The 15,694-nt window shown below is 36.1% G+C and overlaps 2 protein-coding genes across 3 annotated transcripts; both read left to right on the top strand.

Annotated features, from left to right (window-relative positions):
- The first annotated feature begins 80 nt into the window (after positions 1 to 80).
- On the top strand, positions 81 to 7,774 carry Cdc27 (cell division cycle protein 27). Of its 2 annotated transcripts, none has more exons than XM_033475701.2 (13): positions 81 to 244; positions 754 to 829; positions 921 to 1,068; positions 1,146 to 1,529; positions 1,600 to 1,924; positions 2,024 to 2,209; positions 2,310 to 2,556; positions 2,641 to 2,821; positions 2,899 to 3,124; positions 3,195 to 3,322; positions 3,460 to 3,781; positions 3,863 to 4,010; positions 4,795 to 7,774. In XM_033475701.2, the coding sequence occupies exons 1-13, from the start codon at positions 221 to 223 to the stop codon at positions 4,920 to 4,922; spliced, it is 2,523 nt and encodes an 840-aa protein (XP_033331592.1). In that variant the 5' UTR covers positions 81 to 220; the 3' UTR covers positions 4,923 to 7,774. The 2 variants fall into 2 exon arrangements, with proteins under 2 accessions (XP_033331592.1, XP_033331591.1); XM_033475700.2 differs by having other exon boundaries at positions 2,021 to 2,209.
- A 531-nt stretch (positions 7,775 to 8,305) lies between these two features.
- LOC117223522 (phosphotriesterase-related protein) lies at positions 8,306 to 15,271 on the top strand. The gene is made up of 7 exons (XM_033475833.2): positions 8,306 to 8,634; positions 9,976 to 10,135; positions 10,876 to 11,066; positions 11,183 to 11,341; positions 12,569 to 12,733; positions 13,763 to 13,980; positions 14,474 to 15,271. Exons 1-7 carry the CDS (start codon positions 8,604 to 8,606, stop codon positions 14,603 to 14,605), a joined length of 1,056 nt encoding a protein of 351 aa, XP_033331724.2. The 5' UTR covers positions 8,306 to 8,603; the 3' UTR covers positions 14,606 to 15,271.
- Positions 15,272 to 15,694: the final 423 nt, after the last annotated feature.

The following is a 15,694-nucleotide window of genomic DNA, read 5'->3' as shown; positions in this document are numbered from 1 at the left end:
TTTGTGCACAAATTCTGTTCGGTTAGTATGAAATTGACGTTTCTGCGATGTTGGTACACCTTCGTTCTGAAGTTCGTTGTTCACTTCAAAAGAATCGGAGCAAAGATGGACTCCTAAGAAATTTTTATACACAGCAGTCACTCGACTTTGGATTTTCTTCGTTAAATTTCCTTGAAACGTTCGAGATTATTCTTATATGACCAAGCCTACCGTGTGAACGATGATCGTACAGGAGCCAGTGCAGGTAAAATCATTCGATTTTAACCGGAAACTTCCAGTGACGTGCGATTTTCTATCGGGGCGCATCCACACTTATTGATACTGACATCAGAAATTGAAACAGTTTGCGCGTATGTTTCTCCCTGAACTGGAAATTGTTTTCGTGTTATGCGTGACATCGTGCGAAGCTCCACGCCTTTCTCAATAATATAACTTTCACCGTGTTATCATAATTTTATCTAATAGCTCATTAAATGTATTTTTCCGTGAGGGTGTACTTCTTCAGGGTTGTTTGCTTTTGCGAAATGGACGTAAGTGGGAGGGGATACGACTATAAATAAGTCCAAATGTTTATGGTGTTTACGATTTCTTTCCCGTACTGTATACCTAATTTTACTAATTTTTATGAACTTAATTGTATTAATCTATTAGGGAACAATTATATAGATAGTATGTATTTATTTATGTGGGTATAAAAGCAAATGTTTTTATCACTATGCACTCTGACAGTGTTTACGATTTATATAATTACAGGCAGCCATATGGCATTGTTTAAATCATTATGCTTATCCAGATGCAATATTTTTAGCAGAAAGGTTGTGCGCAGAAGGTAAGTCTTACTTTTTTTGGTTTAATTATGAATTCATGAATAATTAATTTTAGTGTGTTGTGATTATAATACTGCTTAAAATATTTTTTAGTTGACACAGAAGAAACATTATTTCTTTTGGCAACGTGTTATTACCGTTCGGGACAAGTTAGACAAGCGTATGCATTACTTTCTAAAAAAGCTCCAAGCTCTGCGCAATGCAGATTTCTTCTGGCCAAGTGTTGTTATGATCTAGAAAAGTGAGTACACAATTGCATACTTCTACGTTTTTCTAGATTCATTATTAACGTGTCATTTTTAATATTTTAATGTTTAGATATGCAGAAGCAGAGGCAGCAATAATAGGAGGATACTATAAACAGTTAAAAAATTTAGAAGAAATCATAACACAGTTCGGTGAACATGCATGTTTCTCGCTTCAGATCATAGCTAAGATTTATTATAAAATGATGCGTACTGCAAAAGGAAATGATGCACATAAATTAGCTTTAAAGCTGAATCCATTCCTATGGCATTCGTTCGAAGAATTGTGTAATGTTGGGGAAGTTGTAGAGCCCGCTAAAGTTTTCCAACTAGACAAATTAGATAATTTTGCAATGTGCCATGGTGGTATATCTGCTCCTACATATGCCACAGAGTCAGATCTCATTGTACCTGCTAACATTTCAAGTGGTACACCTACTACAAATGGCATCACTGTGTATGTATATGTAAATTAAGTAGATATACCTATATTTACATCGCATTGTTGCATTATTTATGTTCTGCAGTACACCCGCACAAATGACAACAGCGGCGACTATTATGAACGGTATAGGACCTGCTGTACGATTATACTCGTCCGTAGACGAGAGCCCGCAAAATCAACTTACGCATTACAGTAATTGCTCTTCGATATCACCAAGGGCTAAACTTCCACGGTACCGTAGCATGTTCAATAATACTATGAGCCCTCTTACTCCGACTTTTGGTATCTTACCATTGGAAAGCAATACACCCGAACCAACAGTTTTGCCATCACATACCACGCTCACAGAAGCTAATGACCAGAAGAGTTTAGTAAAACGTGTCAGTAGTTTAAGAGCTCATATGGGGGTAAGACTTAAATAATAATTACCGAACCTTTAAACATACAATATAGATATATTTCACCATATTGTGAGATGTGAAATGTAATATTGTGATTTACAGCAGCTGATATCGAGGAAAGAAACGCCTCTACAACAAGGAAAACCAGTATTTTCACAATCAGGAAATACAAGTAATAGCGCAAATATTGTTACAGTAACGCCTGCTACACCAACACCGCCACCACCAACGTTACAAGGTACCAATGTTAGGCGTTCATCAAGGCTGTTTAATCACAGCTATTCAGTCAAGGTCAGTTGAAATTTGTTTAAATTTCCAATTACTCCTAATGGTCGAATTCTATGAATAATTCATAACCATTTTTGATCAACGTATATTAATATTTTCTTAGGAAAACAATAAATCTCCTAATAGAAACAAATTTGCTACACCTAAATCGCCGTCTCGGAAAACGAAAGCGAGGATTTCTAAAAGTAATTTAAATAAAGCAAATTTTAATGAACTAAACGAAAGAAACCGAAATGAGAAGGAGAAATCTGAAACTATTACATCAGAAAAGGCAGTAGCTAACGTGAATGCATTGAACAATCAAAGTAATACTAATTTCTGTCCTGTAACACTGCAGAAACAATGTGCTGGTACGCTACTGTTTTTGTAATATTATTTGGAGAAATGAGATTTTGTTTACTTCGAGTCTAACTACGTGGTTTATGTGTTTTTAGAGGGTTTAATGTCATTGCTCCGCGAATTAGGAATGGCATATCAATGCTTAAGTCAATATAAGTGTGCTCAAGCTATCGAAATATTAAGTATTCTTCCAGCACAACATTATAACACAGGATGGGTACTATCGATGATAGCTCGTGCACACTTTGAGATGATCGATTATAAAAAGGCGGCTAGGTAAAAATTTAAAACGTTCTGTTTATGTATCTAGGTTCGACGTAAACTAACCAACCGACTTATATTTTGTTATGCAGTTATTTCGCAGATGTGAGACAATTAGAACCCCAAAGGACTGAACTTATGGAAATTTATAGTACAGTTTTGTGGCATTTACACGCTGAAGTGCAGCTCTCGACTCTTGCACAAGAACTCGTCTCCGAAGATCGTAATTGCCCGGCCGCATGGTGTGCTACCGGAAATTTATTTTCTGCACAGACGGAACATGAAACGGCAATCAAGTTCTTTCAAAGAGCTATTCAGGTGTGTTAGCAAGAACATTTGAATATTTTGAAGTTTATAAGAAAATTATAATTGTTCGCAATGTTTTCAGGTTGATCCGAATTTTCCTTATGCCTATACACTTCTTGGTCACGAATATGTAATGACAGAAGAATTGGAAAAGGCTATTACTGCATTTCGTAGCGCCATCAGACTTGACTCTCGGCATTATAACGCATGGTATGTTTTAATTAAAATTCATGCGTACGCTTCTGTAAAATTTCTATGACGTCTGCACATCGTGTACCTAAAATTCTGGAATGAATTTGTAAATTAAAGTAACTTTTAGCATTCATAATAAACATATTATTTCACAGGTTCGGGTTAGGAACAATATTCTCTAAACAAGAGCAGTACAGTCTGGCCGAACTGCATTTTAAACGTGCTTTACAAATTAATCCGCAGAACTCTGCAATAATGTGCCACATCGGTGTTGTGCAGCATTCAATGAAGAAAACTGATCAAGCTTTAAAGACTTTGAATACTGCGATCGCGAACGATCCCGACAATACTTTATGCAAGTTTCATCGTGCGAGCATTAATTTCTCAATTGGCCGACACGCGGAAGCACTTAGTGAATTTGAGGAGTTGAAAAATATTGTACCCAAAGAATCCCTAGTCTATTATTCGATAGGAAAAGTATGAATTATTGTCATCATTTATCCAGATCAGTATTAGTGTCTTCGTTTTTCGTTTACTTAAATTTATCGCTTTTTTTAGGTGTATACAAAGTTGGGTAATACGCATCTTGCGTTAATGTACTTTAGTTGGGCATCGGATCTAGATCCAAAGGGTATCAACAGTCAAATCAAAGAAGCTATACGGAATCCAGGTCAAGGAGATGAAGAACCTACGGCAACACAGTCAGGTAATTAATTTAATACGGAGAAGGGGTCGCTCGTTTTAACATTGTCAAGGTACATTATGTAGATGTCTACATCCACTACCGAGATATGATAATTTCATTATGACATATCTGGTTTCCCATGTACGCGTACTCGACAAAATTTCAAATTTAATTTTCTCAACTGTTGGTATTCGTATAAAAAAAGTTGATTACGTAATTTGCGAGATAGCTTTATGTATCATTCAACACTTTTCTTTTTAACTGATTCATAACAAAGATAACGTGATATCTTTTGTACTACACACGCGCGAATTATATCTTATATTTAACATTATTTTTACCAATTCTTTGTATATTGAAGAAAACAATGAACTTATAAACTTAAAAATGAATTAATCTAATTTAAATGAACATTAAATGAACTGATCAAACTTAGAAAATAATTTTAATTAAAATTTTAAGAAGTCTTTCCATTCAACTTCTACTTGTACAATTTCTCCGTGTAATCAGTAAAGTACAGTTGTAAATGGATTTTTAGTATAGACATATTACGTGTGTCTCATGAATCTAATTAGTTTTAACCCTTAGCGGACGAGAGAGAGAGAGAGAGAGGCGACTCTCGGTCGCCACGGCGTTTCGCGCGGCAGGACGAATGGCGAGTGAGAGGCGACAATCGGTGTTTATGTTAGATTTCATTATCTTCGTCCTGCTACCTGACTCGGCCGAAAGAGTCGTCGTTCGCTAAGGGTTAAATGTTACGAGCGGTGTTTGTACGATTTTGTATCATATAATTATCTATGCCTAGACGAACAGCAAGCGCAGAATAACTCCATGGAGCAGGAGATTGAAAATAACAGAGAAGGAAGTACCACGGGATTGGCAGGGAACGTTCCGGTCGAAGCCCACGCCGATGACAGCGACGATAGTTTATGAAGATATCCTGTCGCGTGCAAGATTACCACAGAATGAAGCGTTGTCGCGCATGTCATTATTTATCTTTTCTATTGATCGGGCCTGATCAATTCAACTTCTCGGAAACAGAGACATAGCTCATACTTCCTTCGCGCGCACTCCATTGATTTCACCTGAGCAGTGCTTCGTTGTCAAACTTTCAATATTTATAATATTTTTTTCTTAGTCCCGTAGTACCGCGTCCCCATTTGATAAATTAAAAAGCAAAGAACGCAGACACACACTGTCTTTCCATGTTCTGGATTGTGACATTTGTAATTTTCTTTTTTCGTATCTGCTTCAAATCAAGACGGAGAAATGTTTCAAATAATCGATAAACTCTGGATAAAGAGTATGTGCGCAAATGTGTGAAAGACGGAGAGAGAGAGAGAGAGAGAGAGAGAGAGAGAGAGAGAGAGAGAGAGAGAGAGAAGAGAGAGAAAGAACCGAGGAGCAGAGAAAGGAAGCAGCGAGAGAGAAAGAAATTCTGCAATATCTCTATATTATCGATTTGTATATTACGCGTTTTGCTCTGTATATTTTTTACGATTACTCATCTTATTTTTTTATAGATACATAGAGTATGTTGGATCGTTTAATCAGTTTTCGTTTAAGAATTTACGGCTGAGTACAGACTGTATTGCGTTTGAAGGACAGGCGAGTGTACGCGTGAGCATGCCGTATGTAGATAGGGAATATAATTAATTGAGTAAATAAGTACGTGGAAGTGTATATGTAAATTATTAATTACTGTATTATCAATATTATTATTATTATTATTAATTATTATTATTATCATTAGTGCTCTGTCAGTACTATTTATCCATATAATTACCGTTGTTCATTTACTGACACACAGGAATATTTCTTCATTTTAGTTTCTGCCCTATCTTTTTGTTTTTTTATTACGGCTACCTTCGTGGCTATATACTGGACGATCGTGCAATTCTCGTCGCGGGGCATGTTCATCGGAAGTGGAACCTCCAAGAGAGACCAAGACCGTCCGATGATCATCCCGATAGGGACGCGTCGAAACAACCTCGTACTATGCGCGAATGTTCGTTTACCGGATACCTCGAAAGTCTATAGCATATATTTATCGATGGAGGTCCATCCGTGTTGTTCGAAATAAAATGCATTCTATGATTACGAAATGACCAAGCAAAACAGTTTCGTTCTAGCGTGCCTTAAACATCCAACTGCTTCCTGCTGTCATAACGGCGATCTCGATTGTGTTGAAACTACGAAAACAAAAAAAAACAAAAAAAAACAACGTGTGTATTTAAAACTATTGTCACGGATCGACGATCGCGACACGGCATCTCTTTTTAAGAATGTCTTTATCGTCCGGGACAACCGTTCCTCGGTCCGGTATTAAATTTATGTTCTAGACTTTGCGAGCGGATTTATTTCAATTGTACGCAGAACGATGCACGGATCAATGGGTGTGTACTTTTACGTTCCCCCACCGAAACGCGTAGACGAGCGAACGATCTCTTGCCGTTCTGTGCCTATACAAATGATTCTGTACGATGAACGGCACGATTGTTCGATCGTGCGTCGTCCTATTCGACGACGATAATATGATTTTTACGTGTATGTTGCATGATCAATCTTGATTGCTCGATGATAAAAAAAAATGGTAGCAAAGATTTTTGTATTTGTGTGAATATTCAATGGAAATGAGAGAGACCGGACGTGTTTGATACGCATAGAGACGAATTGTCGGCGAAGGACGTGCATTGTATGTGTATACAATATACATATATACGCGTATGTATATATGTGATACGGCATCTCGTCCCTCTTTATTTGTTCTGTTCCTTGCCCCCCCCCCCATCACAAAGCGTATCCTAATTTTCTGATGCTTGTTTCATGCGAGAGACGATTTATTATTATTATTATTATTATTATTATTATTATTATTATTATTATTATTATTATTTGTATAGATTCCTACGAAGGGATGGATGATGGTTGAAAAGACAAAAAAACAAAAGATGTACGCGTGTTGGTACCGTTATTTTTTTGTATCAGCCGGTAGCACGAAGAACACTTAGTTATTATGTTTCTCTTTTTATAAAAGAGTCTATATTATTTAAAGTTGTGTCCAAAGACGATAGGATTATAATAATTTTTATGAACTTCGATCGATTCGGTGAGCTAGGGAAATTGCATGAATTTTCAAATTCAGCATTGTTCTTCTTCTACGTCGTCCGGGGAGACTGTTGATCGGCCGACTGGGAGAGAGTTAGGATTTAATTTTATTATCCGCTTCTTTTTTTTTTGTTCTGTACTTTCTTCTGTGTAACACGTCGTCGTACCGAAGGATGCATGAAACTCGATAATAAATTCATTGGGGTACGCTTTCGCTTCATTTGATTTTTTCCACCGTTCGTGGTTCTTCTTCCTTGATATATTCTCTTTGTATTATTTATTTATTCGCTGATTCTTCTTCTTTTCTTTTATTTTCTCTTTTCGTTTAACAAAAGTGTCGCATAGGGGAGAGAAAGAGAGAGAGAGGGAGAGAGAGAGAGAGAGTTCCATACGCTTTTTAGTTGTTAAGAAAACGCGAAGCGAACACCGCGCTACGGGCTCGAAAAAAAAAACTGGAAGTGTTTATTATAATGTTTCACGAAAGCAAATTTAACGGGAACGAGAAACCAACCGTGGAAGAAATGAGATGTGGTTCCTCGTCTCCGTCTCTCTGGTTCATGTAATAACGAATTAACTTAAACGAAGAACAGGTTAAAGCAAGTTTATGGAACGTTGTCGTGTTACTCGTTACGAACTGATGTACGTGCAAAAATAAAGGCCTGCACTTTGTATGATAATTTTAGAGACTTTTATTGTTCTCGACGCGATGATCGCCTATTCCGAACAGTTTTATTTTCTCGACTGAGAATGACATTTGCCCCTTACCCCCGCCGCTGCCGTGACCTATAATAATATATATATATATATATATATATATATATATATATATATATATATATATATTAATATGTATATATATGTTATTATAATTATAGGTATATTATAATAATATATTATTACAATATATATTATTTATCATTATTATTATAATATATATTACTTATTATTAGTATTATAATATATATTTATTATTATTATTATTATTATTATTATATTATTATATATATATTATTTATTGCTATCATTATTATAATATATCTGTAATGCGATTTTTGGATAATAACGAACGGAAAAGAATGTCTTTATTACGCGAACACATATTAAGATTCACAGCGCGGCTCGAAGAAGTCCGAACGATAAGTCTCCGCATTAATTACGGTCTCGGCGGATGATACGAGAATTTATCTCGCGACGGTGATTAGGAGGAACATTGTATCTCGAACGCTCGACCAAAACGGTATAAGATATGCGAACGTACGTCTAATCGTTCGTCCGATGCATCAATCGGCGACGAGATCAGTTCGAGGCTGTGAAATCCCTGCGTGTGATCTCTGTCGGTAAAAGCTATAAACGTTACAATCGAGATAGAACGATTTCTTTTTTTTTTTTAATCGTTGATGGTTGTTGCGCTATTCAAACTTGTGTCGCACACCGGACCGTGGAAGATCGCGAAAGCGTTTCATCAGTGATCCAGATCGTTGGGATCCTCATCCACCGGAGCGTAACATGGCGAACGAGAACGGCTGCGTGCAAACTGGTGAGGATGTCGCGAACTTCGATTCTATGTTTTTTTTTTTAGAAACATTTCGTTTGCCAATGTTAATCGAATTCGAATTTACCGGAGAGCAGTGTTGGCTGATTTTTAAATCGCTCGAATTGCACCGCGGTTGCACCGAGGATTTTTTACTTTCGACGGGAAGTACCGTTTTTATAGTTAATCTTTATAGCTATGTAATATAGCTATATTAGGAGAAGTATATATATATATATATATATATACTTCTCCCTCCACCCCCCATTCCTCTAGGGGAGAGTAGTATAAATATTTTATACTTATATTTTATAGTTAATCTTTAAATAATTAACGATACCGTTTTCATAGTTAATCTTTAAAGTCATATCATATAATTCATATATATTTATACTTCGCCCCTCTCCTTGGGGGAGGGGTTAGTATAAGTATTTTATACTTATATTTTACAGTTAATCTTTAAATAATTAACGATACCGTTTTCATAGTTAATCTTCAAAGTCATATTATATAGTTAATATATATTTATACTTCGCCCCTCTCCTTGGCGTAGGGGGTAGTATAAGTATTTTATACTTATATTTTACAGTTAATCTTTAAATAATTAAAGATACCTTTTTTATAGTCAATCTTTATAGTCATATTATATAGTTGATATATATTTATACTTCACCTCTCTCCTTGGGGGAGGGGGTAGTATAATTATTTTATACTTATATTTTACAGTTAATCTTTAAATAATTAAAGATACCTTTTTTATAGTCAATCTTTATAGTCATATTATATAGTTGATATATATTTATACTTCGCCCCTCTCCTTGGGGGAGGGGGTAGTATAAATATTTTATACTTATATTTTACAGTTAATCTTTAAATAATTAAAGATACCGTTTTCATAGTCAATCTTTGTAGTCATATTATATAGTTAATATATATTTATACTTCGCCCCTCTCCTTGGCGTAGGGGGTAGTATAAGTATTTTATACTTATATTTTACAGTTAATCTTTAAATAATTAAAGGTATCGTTTTCATAGTCAATCTTTATAGTCATATTATATAGTTGATATATATTTATACTTCGCCCCTCTCCTTGGGGGAGGAGGTAGTTAAGTATATTCTATACTTATATTTTACAGTTAATCTTTAAATAATTAAAGATATTGTTTTTTTATAGTTATTTTTGTCTACAAGCTGAAGAACAATTGAGGTGAATTTACTGTACACCCAAGTGTTATTCAATTATGTTAATACGCGTCACATTGGTTCGCGCATCGCCGCGAATCTCCGCAGTTCAGACATAATTGGCTATTCCCATTAATTTATGAAACGCAATTTGTATGCCCAGTGCTCGGAGGAAAAAATGCGAACGTGCTTGGCAGGATTCTCACCCACGAGCACCTGGCCATGACCTTCGACGCATTCTACGTTCCACCTCCGCGTCAATTGAGGCGCTTCCTCGACGATAAAATCGAGATTGAGAACCTTGGCGTATTGAGACAGTATCCGTGAGTGCAATATCAATTTCACGCCCTTCCTATCGTCATCCCTGAGCGAACCCCTTGAATTAAATATACAAACACTCTACGAGTATGCGATATTAAAATGATACTTAAAAAATGATAAATACAAGCAGCTTTTACGGATTTTCTGATAAAAGGATTATGTGTGGTATTGTGTTTCAAGCTATTTCAATCTCGTTCGAGATTATTCAGCGTTACCGTACAATTACGACGCGACGATTGTGCGGGTTTATATGTTCAATTAAAAAAAATCATTGGACAATCTCGCTAAAAGAATTTGCGCTGGGATGGTGATAAAGTTATACGAAATTCTTAGTCTATGTAATAATGCTAGTTTTAACTGTGTTAATATTTAATTAATATATGATAATAACATATAATAATATATAGTGATAATATAATATAATATAATATAATATAATATATATATATGTGTATATATGTGTATGTATATATATATATATATACACATATATATATATTATATTATATTATATTATATTATCACTATATATTATTATATGTTATTATCATATATTAATTAAATATTAACACAGTTAAAACTAGCATTATTACATAGACTAAGAATATACATATATATATGTATAATAATATAATATGTAATAATATATAATATACATATAATAATACAATATATAATAATATAATACATAATAATATATAGTGATATATATAATAATATATAATGATATTTTTATTTGCAGTTACAGCAGCAGGTACAACATAAACTTCAACGATGCGGCCACGATGAACGCCGTAATGGCGGACGTGCAACTTTATCATGAGTTTGGCGGTGGCACTATCGTGGAGAACAGCAATTACGGCTTGAAGCGCGACATTTCCTTCATGAAGAAAGTGAGCGAAGGAACCGGAGTACATGTTGTTGCTGGGACAGGTGCCGGTCGTTTTATATAAATGAAAAAAAAAAATATGAAAAATATTCGCTGTATTCGCGTGGCCGTTTCGCTTCGATGATCATGAACGATCCATTGCGTTTCACTGTTAATTAAGGTTACTATGTTGCCGCCACCCAAGGCGCGAGCGATCTCGCTCTGACCAAAGAGGAGATGTATAACGTGATGTTGAAAGAGATGACCACCGGTTGCTTGGACAGTCCCGATGTGAAAACAGGATTCATCGGAGAGGTCGGAAGCACCTGGCCAATCGAAGGCACGCGCAAGCTAATTTCAGATCATTACAGCAAATTCTCCCTTTAACCTTTTGCACTCGAAGCTATTTTAACTGTGAATCTAAAATAATTTTTCTGACTTATAGTATTTTCATTTTATTGGCTTGGCAACTAAGTAATTGCCGATTTCAGTTATAGATGTCTCTCACTCCCATTTTTATGATATCCGTAAATGTTATATTATAAAATTATTATTCTTATTATTATTATGTTACTTTTTATTATCCGTGAATGTTAGCAACTGGACAAATTGAATGCAGCGGTCAAGGAAAAGCGAGCAGAATTGGTCAATCGTGAAGGTGTCATTTTCCAGCAGGACAATGCTAGGCCGCGCACGTCTTTGTCCACTCGGCAAAAATTGATGGATATTGGTTGGGAATTGATGTTACACCCACCATATAGCCCTGATCTCGCGCCATCGGATTACCACTTATTTCGATCCCTGGACAACTCCCTTCGTGGTAAAACTTTTAACGACGATGACGCTGTAAAATCTCACTTAACTCAGTTTTTGGCCGGAAAGGATCCGACTTTCTACGAGCGTGGAATTTTCAAGTTGTCGGAGAGATGGCAAAAGGTCATCGAACAAAATGGAAAATACATTACAGATTAAACTTCGTTCCGAGTAAAAAAAAATTTTTATTTCATTGAACAAATCGGCAATTACTTGGTTGCCAACCCAATGTATGACATAAAGTGCATTTTATGCGTGCGAAATTGAGTCTTGCGACTTTAACTTACACTTTTAACAATTTTTTCAAATCTAAACTTTGTTAATGCGAAAATGATCTTAGAACGTGATATAACAAATTTTAGCGGTGCCTCAGAGTCACCACTCGAGTGCAAAGGGTTAACGACGTCCACGGAAATGGAGAATTTGGGAAGAGGAGATACGATTGTTCGAGCCTAGCGTCTCTCGTTTTTACAATTGTCGATTGTCGACAATATTGTTTGACAATAAATTTAACAAATTTATTGTTTTCTCAACAACGATAAAAAAGAGCCGCAAAGTTATTTATTACCGCTAGATTTACGGAGCACGAGAAACAGTTGTTCCACATTAGTTTATAAAAGTAACGGTAAGACATTTAGTCTGATTTTTCTCCTCTCCCCAAACTGTTCATTTTTGTGCACTTAGTATGTTCTTTACTATCCGATAACGTAATTCAATGAGCCAAGGCATGGATTCGATTGTTTGCTTCGAACAGACTTCGAGAAACGAGCGATACAATCGACCGGAGAAGTCCAGGCGCAATTAAAGTGCCCTGTGAGTTTCCATCCTGGACGAGACTCGGATGCACCTTTCGAAATAATGAGACTGTACCAGGAAGCTGGGGGCGACAGTGCGAAAGCCATTCTATCTCACTTGGACCGTACGTTTTAATAATTATTATTAGATCATTAGACCGCTGACTTAAATCTTACTTAATTACTTTTGTCGTTCGTGCAAAAAATCCGCACTCCACTTACTTCCGCAGCCTATATTATATTATATAAAGTCTATTAATATATTAATTATTATTAATTATTAATATTATGTTATATTAATTATTATTAATTATTAATATTATGCTATATTAATTATTATTAATTTATTATTAATTATTAATATTATGCTATATTAATTATTACTAATTTATTATTAATTATTAATATTATGCTATATTAATTATTACTAATTTATTGTTAATTATTAATATTATGCTATATTAATTATTACTAATTTATTATTAATTATTAATATTATGCTATATTATTATTAATTTATTATTAATTATTAATATTATGCTATATTATTATTAATTTATTATTAATTATTAATATTATGCTATATTATTATTAATTGATTATTAATTATTAATATTATGTTATATTATTATTATTAATATATGATGTCAAAACTATAAACTGGCCAAAACGAGAGAAGATCATTTGCTATAAGCACAGTGATTATTATCGGCTCATTTAGGGCACCGCCTAATTCAGTGCTGTATATTTCAGTGGAAGAGCACGGTCTATCGTATGCATTTATGTTACTTGTTATCGGGAGCTTCGTAACTAAGTAAGACCGGAGCGTGTAGGATATCTATTTCTGTTCTCCAATTCTTATCAGTGCGTGATTTAAGTATGCGTTATCTTTTAGTTTGAAGCATTATGTACAGTTAGAGAAATTAGTCGTTGTGTGTTTTTGCAAGACGGTCAACGTTTCGGATGGAGATAATAGTTGCGAATAGAAATGTAATTGCACGAGTATCGTTATTATGAGCGTACATTCAAATCAATCGTATTTTTCATTATTCCGAAGCAATCGTTTGCTTTAATGTTATTACGCGCGCGCGATTTATTCGATGCGCGCATCTGGATAAATAATTAACGAACGTTCGAATTGTATTCCCCAACAGGAACGCTGCCCGAAGATAAGCTTATGGAGTTCGCCGACGAGACGAAATGTTACTGTCAATTCGATCTGTTTGGATTGGAGTGTTCTTTCTATCAGCTGAACCCAACAGTGGACATGTTATCTGATGCGCAACGAATCGATCGCGTTAAACTACTGCGGGACGATCAGAAACTGAATCGCGTGCTTTTGAGCCACGACATTCACACCAAGCACAGATTGGTGAGCAAACAGAGTACCTTCGCGAAAAGATCTTCGCCTATACAGGGTGTCCCAAAAATGTCTCGTAATCCGGAAATGGCGGGTTCCTCGGATCATTCGAAGCAACTTCTTCCTTTACAAAAATGTTCTCCGAGGCACCGTTAACGAGTTATTAACGAAAAACCGGTGACCAATAAGAATCGAGTACGGCCGACGCGAGGCAGCCCAGTCAACCAGCGCACAAAGCCCGGTTCCGCTCATTGGCTCGGTCGCTTCGCGCCAGCCGAGCTCGCCACTCATTGGTCACTGTTTTTCGTTAATAACTCGTTAACGGTGCCTCGGAGAACATTTTTGTAAAGGAAAATGTTGCTTCGAATGACCCGAGGAACCCGCCACTTTCGGATTGCGAGACATTTTTGGGTCATCCTGTACGTATAGTCTTCGTCTCGTTTTAAAGCTTCCCTACCAAGGAGAATAATTAAAATAACGAATTCTTTTTGTTCCCCAAAACTAGGCGAAGTTCGGCGGCCATGGATTTTCCCATATTCCGAACAACGTCCTGCCGAAGATGCTCGTGAAGGGCTTCAGTCCAGACGAAATCGACACATTGACTATTAAAAATCCTAAAACCTGGTTGTCATATTAAAAAACTCGATTTTCACGAAACAACTTTCACAATAATAGAAGCAAATTGAATTTCCGTTGCTTCGATGAAACGTAGAACAGTTAGTATGTTTGAGCTACTATCGTGTTAAACCAAATCACTTCTTCTGGAATGTTGTTAAGCTTCCTTTGGATATACGAATGTTGGATTATGAATAAGCATTTATTAGATTATTGTAGCATTTTTATTTTGTAGTTTGTTTGGACGAATAGATACAGGGTACCCCAAAAATGTCTCGCAATCCGGAAATGGCGGGTTCCTCGGATCATTTGAAGCAACTTCTTCTTTTGCAAAAATGTTCTCCGAGACACCGTTAACGAGTTATTAACGAAAAACCAGTGACCAATAAGAATCGAGTACGGCCGACGCGAGGCGGTCCAGCCAACCAGCGCACGAAGCCCGGTTCCGCTCATAGGCTCGGTCGCTTCGCGCCAGCCGAACTCGCCTCTCATTGGTCACTGTTTTGTCGTTAATAAGTCGTTAACGGTACCTCGGAGAAAATTTTTGTAAAGGAAGAAGTTGCTTCGAATGACCTGAGGAACTCGCCGCTTTCGGATTGCGAGACATTTTTGGGAAACCCTGTATATTGATGATCATCGGCACGGTAATTTGTATAACAATTGCAAAATAAAGGATCTGGAACCGTCATTTTAGTGGTTGCTTCAATATTGAAAGTAATGCTTTTCCTGTTAACGAATAAAGCATTGCGCTATAAAAGTTCGTATCTTATGCGAGTCTCGATAGAATTCGTTAGTCCGCACGAATAAAAGAAATAGTACAACGTACTAATTAGAAAGTACTCTAGCTTGTAAGCAAAAATGGACGATTTTGAAAGAGAAGTCTTCGCGGCTCGTTTTCACAGGTTCGAATAATCGTGTAACCTCTTCCCAAATCGTCGATGTTGCTTCCAAGCTGAGGCGACAAGTTGAAGGCGATTTACATACTTTGTTTGGTACACGGCTTTCGTACAGCAGAGGGCGTAATTCGATAGCGGCGCGGCGAAACGATAAACCCGGCCGAATAACATCATTTATTGTCAACAACCTTGGTCATTATACCGCCGCGGAACAA

Source organism: Megalopta genalis, chromosome 2, assembly GCF_051020955.1.
Source record: "Megalopta genalis isolate 19385.01 chromosome 2, iyMegGena1_principal, whole genome shotgun sequence".
Taxonomy (NCBI): domain Eukaryota; kingdom Metazoa; phylum Arthropoda; class Insecta; order Hymenoptera; family Halictidae; genus Megalopta; species Megalopta genalis.
This window is presented reverse-complemented; position numbering and strand designations above follow the sequence as displayed.